Genomic DNA, 12032 nt, shown 5'->3' with positions numbered 1-12032 from the left:
GAGGAGCCAGGCAGGACTTGGGTTCTGTTTAACACTTAGATGAAATTGCACAATAATGTGGCGCCAAGAATTACAAACTTTCATTAATAGTAGTACATTTTCAGGTTATTTACATTCCAAGGGCGTGGCACTACATGTTCGTCCAAATCTTCTAAAAAATAGGCCCCTATGCCGGCCACTGAGGTGATACGATATGGGTCTTCCCAATTTGGTCCGAGTTTTCCCCACACGGGATTTCTTGCATTGCCTAGGACCTTCCTCAATACCAGATCCCCGGGTGCTAGGGGCCTTAGCTTCACCTTGGCATCGTAACCTTGCTTGAGCTTCTGCTGGTAGTAGGCAAGTTAGATCATTGCACTCTCCCTTATTTCCTCGATAAAGTCTAAGCTTTTTTCCAGCAGTCCGTTGTTAGCATTGGCGCAGAATGAGCTGGTCTTCAGTGTTAGGAAATTTGTCTCTAGAGGAATAACAGCCTCAGCTCCATAGGTCATCGAAAAGGGGGTTTCCCCTGTGGACCTGCATGGCGTGGTGCGGTACGTCCACAAGACATGGGACAGTTCTTCTACCCACCTTCCTTTCGCGTCATCTAACATCTTTTTCAACCCATTTACTATGGTTTTATTGATGGCTTCAGCCTGCCCATTCCCCTGTGGGTAAGCCGGTGTGGAGTACCTATTGGCAATTCCCAACTCGCTACAATATCTTCTGAAAGCTTTACTATCACATTGGAAACCGTTGTTCGAGATTAGGGTGTGAGGGATTCCGAACCTGGTGACGATATTTTTCCAAACAAATTTCTTGGCATCAACGTCTTTAATGTTTGCCAGTGGCTCAGCTTCGACCCATTTTGTGAAATAATCTGTGTCGACAAGAAGAAACCTTTTGTTCCCCACTGCTTTAGGAAATGGTCCTAGGATGTCCAGGCCCCACTACGCGAATGGCCAAGGGCTGGACAACGGATTAAGGGTTCCGCCTGGTTGATGTATATTCGGGGCAAACCTTTGGCATTGGTCGCACTTCTTCACATATTCCTGTGCCTCTTTTTGCATGCTCGGCGACCAATAACCTTGCGTTATGGCCCTATGGGATAGGGACCTACCCCCCGTATGACTTCTACAAATTCCTTCGTGCAAAGTTCAGTGGCATTTGGGTGCACGCATAGCAAGTACGGTCCTGAGAATGAGCGCTTATACAGTTTGGAGTTCTCGGACAGCCAGAATCGAGAAGCCTTTCTTCTAATCTTGTCGGCTTCATTCTTATCTTCTGGTAAGGTGTCGTTCTTTAAGAATAGTACTAAAGGATCCATCTAGCAAGGCCTGCCCTGACGCTGTGAACCCGTACTAAGTCGGTTCTCGCCATCGTTGGGCTGTATAGATCTTCTACGAGTATGACCCGAGGAAGTGGTTGAGCCGAAGAGGTGGCGAGCGTTGCAAGAGAGTCAGCGTGGGTGTTCTCGCTCCTAGACACGTGCACTAGATTGAAGTGATCGAAATGCGCCCGCAAGCGCTTGACTTGGACTAGGTACTCTTGCATTCTTTCATCCCTCGCCTCCAATTCCCCATTTACTTGTCCCACGACAAGTCTTGAGTTTGAGAACATGTTTATGGATTTCCCATCCAGTTTCTGGATCATTGACATTCCTTCCAATAATGCCCCATACTCTGCTTCGTTATTCGTGGCGGAGAAGTCCAGCCTTAACGATTTTTTGATGGTAATCCCCTCAGGGGAAACTAGGATGAGCCCCACCCCTGAGCCCCTTTGGTTGGCCGCGCCGTCAACGTGTACTTTCCAACAAGTGGGTTCTTGCTGAGAGACTGTACCGATCAATTTCCCGTCTGGATTTAGTGGCCCTCCTCCTCCTTCTAGTGTGGGTTCTGCAAACTCAGCTACCAGATCTGCAAGAACCTGACCCTTCACAGCGGTGCGAGGCATGTACCTAATGTCGAAGGCGCCCAGAATCGTCCCACACTTTGCTATTCTACCCGTGTAGTTGGCACTCCGGAGTATTGATCTGAGCGGAAGTTGGGTTAGTACAACAACGGTATGTGCCTGGAAATAGTGGGGGAGCTTTCGCGTGGCTTGCACGATTGCCAGGACGGCCTTTTCGAAGGGGAGGTAACGGATCTCTGCCTCGTGCAACGATTTGATTACGTAGTAGACGGGCTGTTGTGTGTCGTTGTCTTCTCGGATCAGCAGTAAACTCACTGCGTGAGGGGTTACCGCAATATAGGCGAATAGTACCTCGTCGGTTTCAGGACTAGACATGATTGATGGCCGAGTCGGGTATTCCTTAAGCTGCTGGAAGGCTAAGGCGCACTCTTCAGTCCACTTGAAGTCTTTCCACTTGTTTAATAAGAGGAAGAAAGGCCTGTACCTGTCTGCCGAGTGGGAGATGAAACGGTTTAAGGTGGCAGGCATGCCAGTGAGTTTTTGGACCTCTTTAGGGTTCCGAGGAGGCTGCAAGCTATGGATAGCTCTAATTTGGTCGGGGCTGACTTCAATGCCTCTATGGGTCACCATGTAACCTAAATATTTTCCTGACCCCACTCCGAATGAACACTTGGACGCGTTCAGGCGCAGCCTGTACTTTCTCAGAATTCCAAAGACATCGTCGAGGTCTTTGACGTGATTGGGCACTAACTTGCTCTTCACCACCATGTCGTCTATATAGACTTCGATGCTCTTACCCATCTGTAGTTCAAACATCCTGGTCATTATCCTCTGGTAGGTCGACCCGGCATTCTTCAAGTCAAAGGGCATTACCTTGTAATGGTAGTTTCCAACAGGGGTGACAAAAACCGTTTTTTCTTGGTCCTCGGTAGCCAGGGGTATCTAATGGTAGCCTTGAAAGGAGTCCAAAAAACTCATTCGAGGGTATCCCACGGTCGAATCCACCAATCAGTCTATCCGCGGCATAGGGAAAGGATCCTTCGGGCAGGCCTTATTTAGGTCTGTGAAGTCCATGCAGACCTACCATTTCCCACTCTTCTTCTTCACCACGACTGTGTTGGCTAGCCATTCGGGGTAGAATACCTCCTTGATAGCCCCTACTTTCTTCAATTTTATAACCTCCTCTCTCACCGCATCTGTATGCTCTTTCGACGGTCGCCGAGGAGGTTGCTTCTTAGGTGTTACGGCCGGGCTAACATTAAGGTGGTGGCAAATGAAATCCAGATCGACCCCCGGAGCCTCGTAGGCGTCCCATGCAAACACGTCCACATTCTGTCTGAGAAAGTCAATTAGTGTTTCCTTCTCTTGGGGCCGTAGTTCTGAGCCGACCTAAAAAAATCTTTCCGGGTCGGAGCCTATAAGAACTTTCTCCAAATCCTCACAACTCGCTTCCTTGGTAGGTCCCTCACTACCCGAGGCTAGGGCCAGGGTCGTTAATTGCTATAAGCCATTCTCGGCTGAGGTGGAGGGCTCAGTACTCGGTCGTCGCGAGATGGCTGACACCATACATTGCCGGGCCATGGCCTGGTTCTCTATTACTTCTTTCACTCGACCCTCCGACAGATACTTCACCTTTTGGTGTAAGGTTGATGACACAGCCCTTAGGGCGTGAAGCCACGGTCTGGCTACGATGGCGGTGTAGGGGGAGTATGCGTCTACCACTATGAAGTCCACCTCCACTACATCCGAGCCTGTTTGTATAGGCAGCCTAATCATGCCTTTCGGAGTGACGGTTTTTCCCTCGAAACTCACTAAAGGGGAGTCGTATGCTGTCAGGTCCTCTAGTTTCAGCTTCAGCCCCTTGTACAAGTCGGGATACATTACTTCCACAACGCTGCCCTAATCGACTAGCACCCTCTTCACGTCATATCCCCCAATCTTGAGCATGACGACCAGGGCATCGTCGTAGGGTTGGAGGGTTCCTGGTTTGTCCTCATCCGAGAATCCGATTAGGGGCATGGCCATCCCTCTAGCCCTCTTGGACTCCCGGTCGTCAGCTTTGGCGGGGAGCCGATCTACCGACATTACTCTGAAAGGATGGGAGCCGGTCCTTCCTGATGCGGTGAGAATGACATTTATCGTGCCAATGGGTGGTTTCAATGTGCTTTGCCTTATTTCGATGTTCGACTGCTCCTGCCATCCAACAGGGTGATGCAACAGATGTCTCAACTTCCCCTCTCAAACCAGCCGGTCCAAGTGATTTTTCAGATTCTTGCAATCATCGGTGGTGTGGCCCTGCTCTTGGTGATACTCGCAATATAGATTCTGGTTACGTTTCACGAGGTCGCCTGCCATCCTGCTCGGCTATTGAAAGAATGGTTCATTCTTCCCTTTCTCTATGATCTTATGTAATGGTTCTTAGAACACAGCATGGACTGCTTGTGCCCCTGTGGATCCAGACTGCTCCGAGCAATCCCTTCTCGGCCGGTTACTATTGTTAAAGCGGTCCGACCTGAAGTCCCTCCTCTCCTGAGGGACAACCTTCACTTTGCCCTTTACCATCTGTTGGTCTTCTTCGACTCTCTTGTACTTGTCGATTCTGTCCATGAGTTGGCGCACGCTAGTGACCGGTTTCCTAGTCAGGGACTTTCTTAAACCATGCTCTGTCGGCAGGCCCCTCTTGAATGTGTTAATGGCGATGTCATCGTAATTTCCCTCTATCTCATTATACATTTCCCAATATTTGTCTGAGTAGGCCTTCAAGGTTTCTCCTTCTCGCATAGACAAGGACATGAGGGAATCTAGGGGTTGAGAGACTCTGCTGCTAGTTATGAAGCGAGAACCGAAAGCCTGTGTCAGCTGCTTAAAAGAGTTTATGGAGTTTGGCTTGAGGCCATCGAACCATCTCATCGCCATGGGTCCCAAGCTGGACGGAAACACTTTGCACATCAACGCCTCGTCATTGGAATGGACGGCCATCCTCTGGTTAAACTGGCTTATGTACTCTACTGGGTCCGACCGACCGTTATATATAGCAAAAGCTAGTTGGTGGAACCACCGAGGAAGCTCAGTCCCCTCTATCCTACGCATGAAAGGCGACTGGGAGATGCAGTCCAGGGCCTTACTCATGGCGTCGTTTGCTAGGCCCTGGTAAGATGGGCTTTTGTGGCCGCGTTTGCGAGGTTGTTCTTCCTCATAGGAAAAGGTTTCACTTGGTGGGGTTCTCGATCTCCACCTATACTCATTGTCCTCCTCATTGCTAGTGTCTGAGCTGGGGGAAGGACGATTTTGCTACGCTTGGCGTAACTTCTTCTTCAAGTCGTCGATTTCTTGCTGTAGAGCCCTATGATCGTTTCGCTTATGGGATGCATGACCTTTCCCTTTTGAGCGACTTCTGCTCGTGTGGGAGGTGTTTACACTACCCTCTCGTTACTTGTCTTGATCTCTCTCCCGTTCGAGGTTCAAGAAGTTGTTTTGCCGTTGGGAGTTTGCGTGTCTCGTTTGGCACGGACCTGATCCTTCCATTTCTAACGGTTTCACTTGTTGAGGCATGAGCTCTCCCCACAGACGGTGCCAATTATAGGGTCACGGTTTGGGGCCCAGGCCCAACAGTTATAGGGTTTTGGCCGAAGGAGCCCTATACAATGAATTTGTAGAGAGTGGGTTACAGAACTAGGCCCTAACGAAGTGCGTGCTAGTTAACTTTGGGCCATACAACAATCGAAAATAAGAAAAATCTCCTTCATGTCCATTAGATATACGATCCGAGGAGACATATGGGGTGTATCTCTGTCTCTTATCAAAGGCTATAGTTCTTCTCTTCTTCTTCTTCTGTTCTAAGTTCCTCCTTTATTTTTTGGTCCCCCTCTTCATGGGGACTCCCCTCTCTTATATAGCCCCCTTGAAGTCATCAGAACCTTACACTTGTTGATCATCTGGATCTTCACTTGAGTGCCCGTCCCATCGAACATCTCCCCCATCTTTCTGTGAGTTGTAGTAGCCAAGGTAACACTGTTCGAAAGTCCTCTCCACATTAATGCGGCCAGAAAAGTAGCTGCCATGCATTTAATATGGCAGCTGTAGTTTCTCCATTGACATCCTATACTTTCTTCCCTCTTACAGGCTTGTGGGACTCATCCCTGCTACTAATACTCGTTGGAGCGAATCTTTATTGCTGCCAGGGTGCATGTTTGAGCCATACTTGGTATGTCCGAGGAGACATTCCTCCTCGGACCGCCTTTTAAACAAGTTTGGGCCCATAAGAATTGGGCCGGAAGCCCTTTTGGTGCCCACACCTTCTCCTCGGACGTGATCGAATTCTATATAGGTCCCAAGGCCCATTGTATGATCTGGGGACTTTACCCCTACAGAAGTATTATAAAATGATATGATATAATTGATAAAGTAACTTTTTGAAATGGTAAAATAGAATAGAATAGCATTCACCATTATGGATGCTCTAATAATTGTCTAAATGCATCAAGTCAAAGAAGGTCACAAGTTAATAATTTTTTATTCGAATAAAAGATGACCTCATAATTAATTGAAGAATCCTCCAATTTTCTTTTAAAAATTTTTTATCAAATAAATAATATAGCTAAATTTTGTACTTTAATTGAACCAATTGCGTGGCATTTATATGAAGGGCCAAGGGGGTTGGTTTTGTACTTTAGGGTTTATGTTCTATATTTTTTTGTGGATTAAAATCATTTTTTTGGTACGATAAAGTGGAATTGATCTCCTAGAATATCTATTAGGTGGCCTTTTTCTAGTTAAATTAACTTTTTTGTGCTGAAATTATTGTTAAATTACATAACTTATTTAATTTTTTTTTCTAATTACTTTTTTTTTTGAAAATAGACTTTACTCTTTCGAAAAAAAAAAGTATAGACTTTACTTGATTGATCAAGATGCTTTAGGTCATACAAATCATATTTGAGTTGAATTAACTTTGCAACATTACTGTTTTTCAAAAAACCTCTCTTTCAAGATTAATCCCTAGTTATGGTTTTGCCCTTTAAAAAAAACCATTCCTTTCAAACATTAAACCTTGATTTCAGGGATGGACCTAGGATTTTAAGTTAGGGGAGCCGGAGTATAAGAAAAAAAAAATCCAAATGAGCATCCATATATTATTAATAAACTATAAACCAAGAAAAATACACAAAATCATTGTTTTTTAATATATTAAAATGTTTGTCAAAAAAATATATTCAAATGCAACCATTTACCAACAAAAACAAAAGACACAAAACATCATTATTTCTTAATATATTATAATGCAATCATCTATAAAAAGTGAACTCGACACTCTTTAAATTTTACAAAATGACTAATTGTTGTTACTAAGTAAAGACAAATCTTAGAATGTGGTTGATATACATAATGCATCAAATATAAATTTATACTTCTCAATTGATAGATTTATTAGTTTCATAAATTTATATAATTTTAAAATATTAATTAAAGCATTATGACTTATGAGTTAACAACGCGAACAAGTGTGACAATTTTATTTTGTTCAATTTGTGCGACATTTTTATTCTATGATGTATTTGTCTTTGTTATGTTCTTCAATTTGTGGGACAATAGTGTATTAAATATTCAACTCTATATAGATTGTCGCCCACTACAACACTGTCAATTTATTATGATATGCCAACATACCAATTTCCTAGCTTTACCATTTTTTTCTTGACTCACTACTCTGCAAGCCCACTTTACCACTTTTGTTGCCCCACTACCAATAAACACTCAAACACTTAATAATACTACTATTAATTCTCTACTATCTGGCCAGCTGGCCCTCTGTGACTCCTGTGTCAGCATTGTGTGAGTATTGGGGGTTTGGGTATTGTTTGTATGCATTTCTCTCTCTCTCTCTCTCTCTCTCTCTCTCTCAATTTGATATTCTAATTTTTTTTTAATTAATGGGTAGATTCCGACTTTATTGGGCTGGGTTTTTATTTGTAAAAAGTAGGGGTGAAAATTCGTGTTTGCGTGTCGGGTTCATGTCTTGTTAACTCATGAGTATTCGACTAAATAGGTCAACATTAACCCGATATGTTTATTAAACGGGTCAAGATTCCTCAACCCTAACACGATCCGTTTATTAAATGGGTCAGTTGTGTCGACCTGTTTATCAGATTTTATAAAAATGAAAAAACATACAAATAAATATTTTTAATATAAAATTTAGAACTAACGAGTAAGTGCATCACAAATAATCATTCAAAATTAAAGCATATCCAAATATCACAAATAATTAATCACAATATGTCAAAGAAAATAAATCACAACAACTAATAAGTTTATATTGATAAAATGTCATTTAATTAAACGGGTCAGATGGGTCAAACGTGTTTTATGTGTTCAACACTAACCAAACCCGTTTATTAAACGGGTCAGCCATGTCAACCTAAATATGACACAAACTCGTTAAGCCTTAACCCATAATTTACTATTTTCGTGTTGTGTCGTGTCGGGTTCGCAGGTCGTGTCCAATTTTACCACCTCTAGTAAAAAGGGTTGAAGATTGTTTTTTGGGCTGGGTTAAGATTTTAGTTTTGGAGGAGGGGCAAGCTTTTTGAAGTAAGGGGGCCCAACTCTATTTTGTCTTGGGTCTTAATTATATTATATTATATTACATTATATATATATATATATATATATATATATAATTCTTTTAGGAATATCAGGGGGGGCTCGGCCCCTTTGGGCCCCCATGTAAGTCCATCCTTGCCTGATTCTCATTTCTCCCATTTCAAAATCCGAATTTTCTTTCTCAAATATGATTTTAAGGTTTTCCACATCAAAAACTTCATTGGTAAATGAGATCATGAAGGATTTCTTCGATTGATCCCCTAATTCAAACCTTATCAACAAACAGACTACCTCATTCACCATAAAATTATGAGATCTTGATGATTGACAGGACCTCCCATAATGTGACTACTATGATTCACTGTTGAGATTTCAAGTTTATCTCCACATCAACTCCTTGTCAGTCATAATTTTATCAAAATGGTTTTTAATCTAAAACTATTTTATTTTTCCTTTAAATCACAACCATTGATACCAAGTCTCATGTATCACTTTTGATGCATGCATGTTATCATAGAACATATGATCTAAAAACTAGGCAAGTACTTTGTTTAGGGTAAGTGTTAGCTCTAGTGCATTAGAGTGACACGATTTAGACACGTGATAAAAATTAGACACATGTCTGTATTGTATTAGTTCCAATGCACTAGAGATAATTTGTTTCCCTTTGTTTATATTGCATTGCACAAAATTTTGAAGAAATAATCAAAATTAAATACTGATTATTGATGTGCTTTGTGGAGTGCATAATGCATTCTCTACATCTAACTAAATCCCCAAAGTTGTTTTCTACTTTCATGCACTATTTTTTTCTAGTTTAGGTGTTGAAGAAATTTCCTTTTTTGATTGTTTGATAGTAGGTCTAGAAGAACTAAACTTAAGAAAAACTACAAAACATCTTTAAGAGTATTTACTTTGGTGGTGCTAAAAAGTTTAGTTTTAAGCAACTCAAAAAGCTATTTTATCACCCCCATGCACTTTACAATACACTCAACATTAAAAGTTATATTTTTTTTACCACTTCATTTAAATATTCTTTCTTTATTCTTCATCTATGTCTCTTTCTCTCTCTCTTATCTGAAGTAAGAACAACCACCCACAACCACCACGCACAAACCATCACTAGCACAGCTAGTCGCCATAACCCATGGTCGTAAACTCGCTGTCCCAAAAAAATTCCACATCAACCCACCAATAACCACCGCAATTCTAATTTTCTTTTTTTTTTTTAAAAAAAAAACCACCACAAACCTATATCACCAATCTCCACAAAAGCCACAAAATCGCCGCAACTCATACAAATAACCATCATTGGCGCCACAATAGAAACCCACCACAACATCAATTGAAACCCAAAACCACCAAAATTGAAAATCATATCACAAAGCCATCGACCATGAACCCAATAAACCCCACTGATAGATCAGCGAACTCGAAGATAAACAATATAGATCCACAAACAACAAAGATTGACGAAATGGATGGCCCCACAAACCACAAATCGACCCACAACGGAGACCCATGAGACTGACAGTGAGTTTGACGATAAGAGAGAGGAGAGTGAGTGAAAGAGTTGAAGAGCAAGGCAAAAACTAACGACGAGAGAGAGAGAGAGAGAGAGAGAGAGAGAGAGAGAGAGAGAGAGAGAGAGAGAGAGAGAGAGAGAGAGAGAGAGAAGATAAACTCTAATAAAAAATTAATAGCAACACACTAGTAGCAGCTTAGAGCATTCTTATCAAGGGAGATATAAGTGCTAAAATGCTATTTTTAGCATTTATAACCACAAAAACCTATTCCATCAAGGATGCCATATGCTAAAAAATTTGACATCTTGCTACGGTGAGTTCTCATTTTTGAGAGCGCACTGTAGCAAGATGTTATAATTTTTTTAATATTTTTAATTCTCTCTCCTCAGACTCACTCTGTCATCTTTCTCACTCTCACTCTCTCTATCTTTTCTCTCTTTCTCTTTGCATCTCACATAACGGACGATCTTGACGATGTTGTTGATGACGAGGAGGACGAGGCTTGGAAGGAATGGAGCAAGAAATCCACGCCCTCTGGTGACTCCAATCTCCGACCTTCTAATTTGTCAAAGATGTCGAAGGCAGAAATCCAGGCCGAGATGATGAAGCGGCATTCCGAGCCGTCAATGGGTTTCGTTAAGCTCCAGCTTGGCATTCACTGGACTCCGGTAATCAGTTTGGGTTTTGTTTCTTTTTTTTATTTCTTTGTTGGATTACTATGGAGAGGGAGAAGGTTTGAGAGCAGAAGATTAGAGAGAGGGAGAAGTTCTAGATCTGTTGGGTTGAGAAAGAGAGAGAGAGACAAAAGGAGAGAGAGGAAGAATAAAAAATAATAAAGAAAGAATATTTAAATGAAGTGGTAAAAAAAATAGAAGTTTTGATGTAGGTTGTATTGTAAAGTGATATGTTAAATGCTAAAATTTTTACAACCTTTGATGAGAATGCTCTTATGGTAATTAATTGTTAAATTATTTTAAATATAGCACCATTAGCACATTTTTTTTTTTATGATTTGGAATGTTAAAATAACTTTTAAGTGGTTTTACAACCATGAATGTGAATGCTCTAAGAGACGTACACTTCTTTGGTCATGGAGCAAGTAGACACAGACGCACAGTTACACGTCGAAGTCTAGCTAGCGTGGATGGGACAAAGGATAATATTTGGATCAAATATTGAATATTCCATGGAAGTCACTCGAAAATTTCCACTCAATTCCAATTGACTGCGTAACAATCACTCTTACTTGCACGCATTTGATACGGCAATTTGTCCACCAGGATTGCTGGGAAATAATAACGAAGGTTTGTCTATATGGGAAAGTTTGAATTTTTATTTGTTGGAAAATAATGTTTGAACGTAAGATAGCCTAATTAGTTGGATTTGTCAATAATAATAACTAGTCGTAAACCCGTGCGATGCACGGGATAATTTTAAATCAAATGTTAACACATTTAGATTTAAACATCTCTTTAATTTTAATTATTGAAAGCTAAATTGACTCTAATATAAGATGAAACATGTAATATTATGAAGTAATATTAAAAATGAGATAAATACAGATATTATGAAGTAATATATTACAATAATCATAATATGCTTTTACATTTGGTTTAATAAGTATTACAAAAGAACATCGCACGGGAACGCTACTAATTTTTTTAATTAAAAATAAATAAAAATTGTATCCATAATAGAAGGACATAAAATATCATTACTGTCCCAAAAGATGACACATAGATCACAGTTTTAAGCTGAAGCTCCTCCCAATAGTTTTTAATTTGCACATAAGTCCCAATACCATGTATTTTTGCTATGATTTTTTTTTTTTTTTTCAATTTCATTTATTTCATGACTTCCACTAAATATTCATTGTATTCATAATATTTAAAAAAACGTTGAAGTAGAGTTGTATCCTCAAATAACTAAATAAAGGAGTTTAATTCCTCTCTGTTTCAATTTAAAACCAAATTGTGCATAAAAGCAAAAAAATTTCCTTTGTTCCACTATGTC

The 12032-nt window shown here is 41.0% G+C and overlaps 2 protein-coding genes across 2 annotated transcripts; both read right to left on the bottom strand.

Moving 5' to 3' along the window:
• Positions 1-344: 344 nt before the first annotated feature.
• Positions 345-2760, bottom strand: LOC115952044. The gene is made up of 2 exons (XM_031069136.1): positions 1336-2760; positions 345-929 (listed from the first exon to the last, which is right to left on the bottom strand). Exons 1-2 carry the CDS (start codon positions 2758-2760, stop codon positions 345-347), a joined length of 2010 nt encoding a protein of 669 aa, XP_030924996.1.
• Positions 2761-3390: 630 nt separating this feature from the next.
• LOC115952043 lies at positions 3391-3771 on the bottom strand. Its single transcript, XM_031069135.1, has one exon. It carries the CDS (start codon positions 3769-3771, stop codon positions 3391-3393), a length of 381 nt encoding a protein of 126 aa, XP_030924995.1.
• Positions 3772-12032: the final 8261 nt, after the last annotated feature.

This window comes from Quercus lobata, chromosome 7, assembly GCF_001633185.2.
Source record: "Quercus lobata isolate SW786 chromosome 7, ValleyOak3.0 Primary Assembly, whole genome shotgun sequence".
Lineage (NCBI taxonomy): Eukaryota > Viridiplantae > Streptophyta > Magnoliopsida > Fagales > Fagaceae > Quercus > Quercus lobata.
This window is presented reverse-complemented; position numbering and strand designations above follow the sequence as displayed.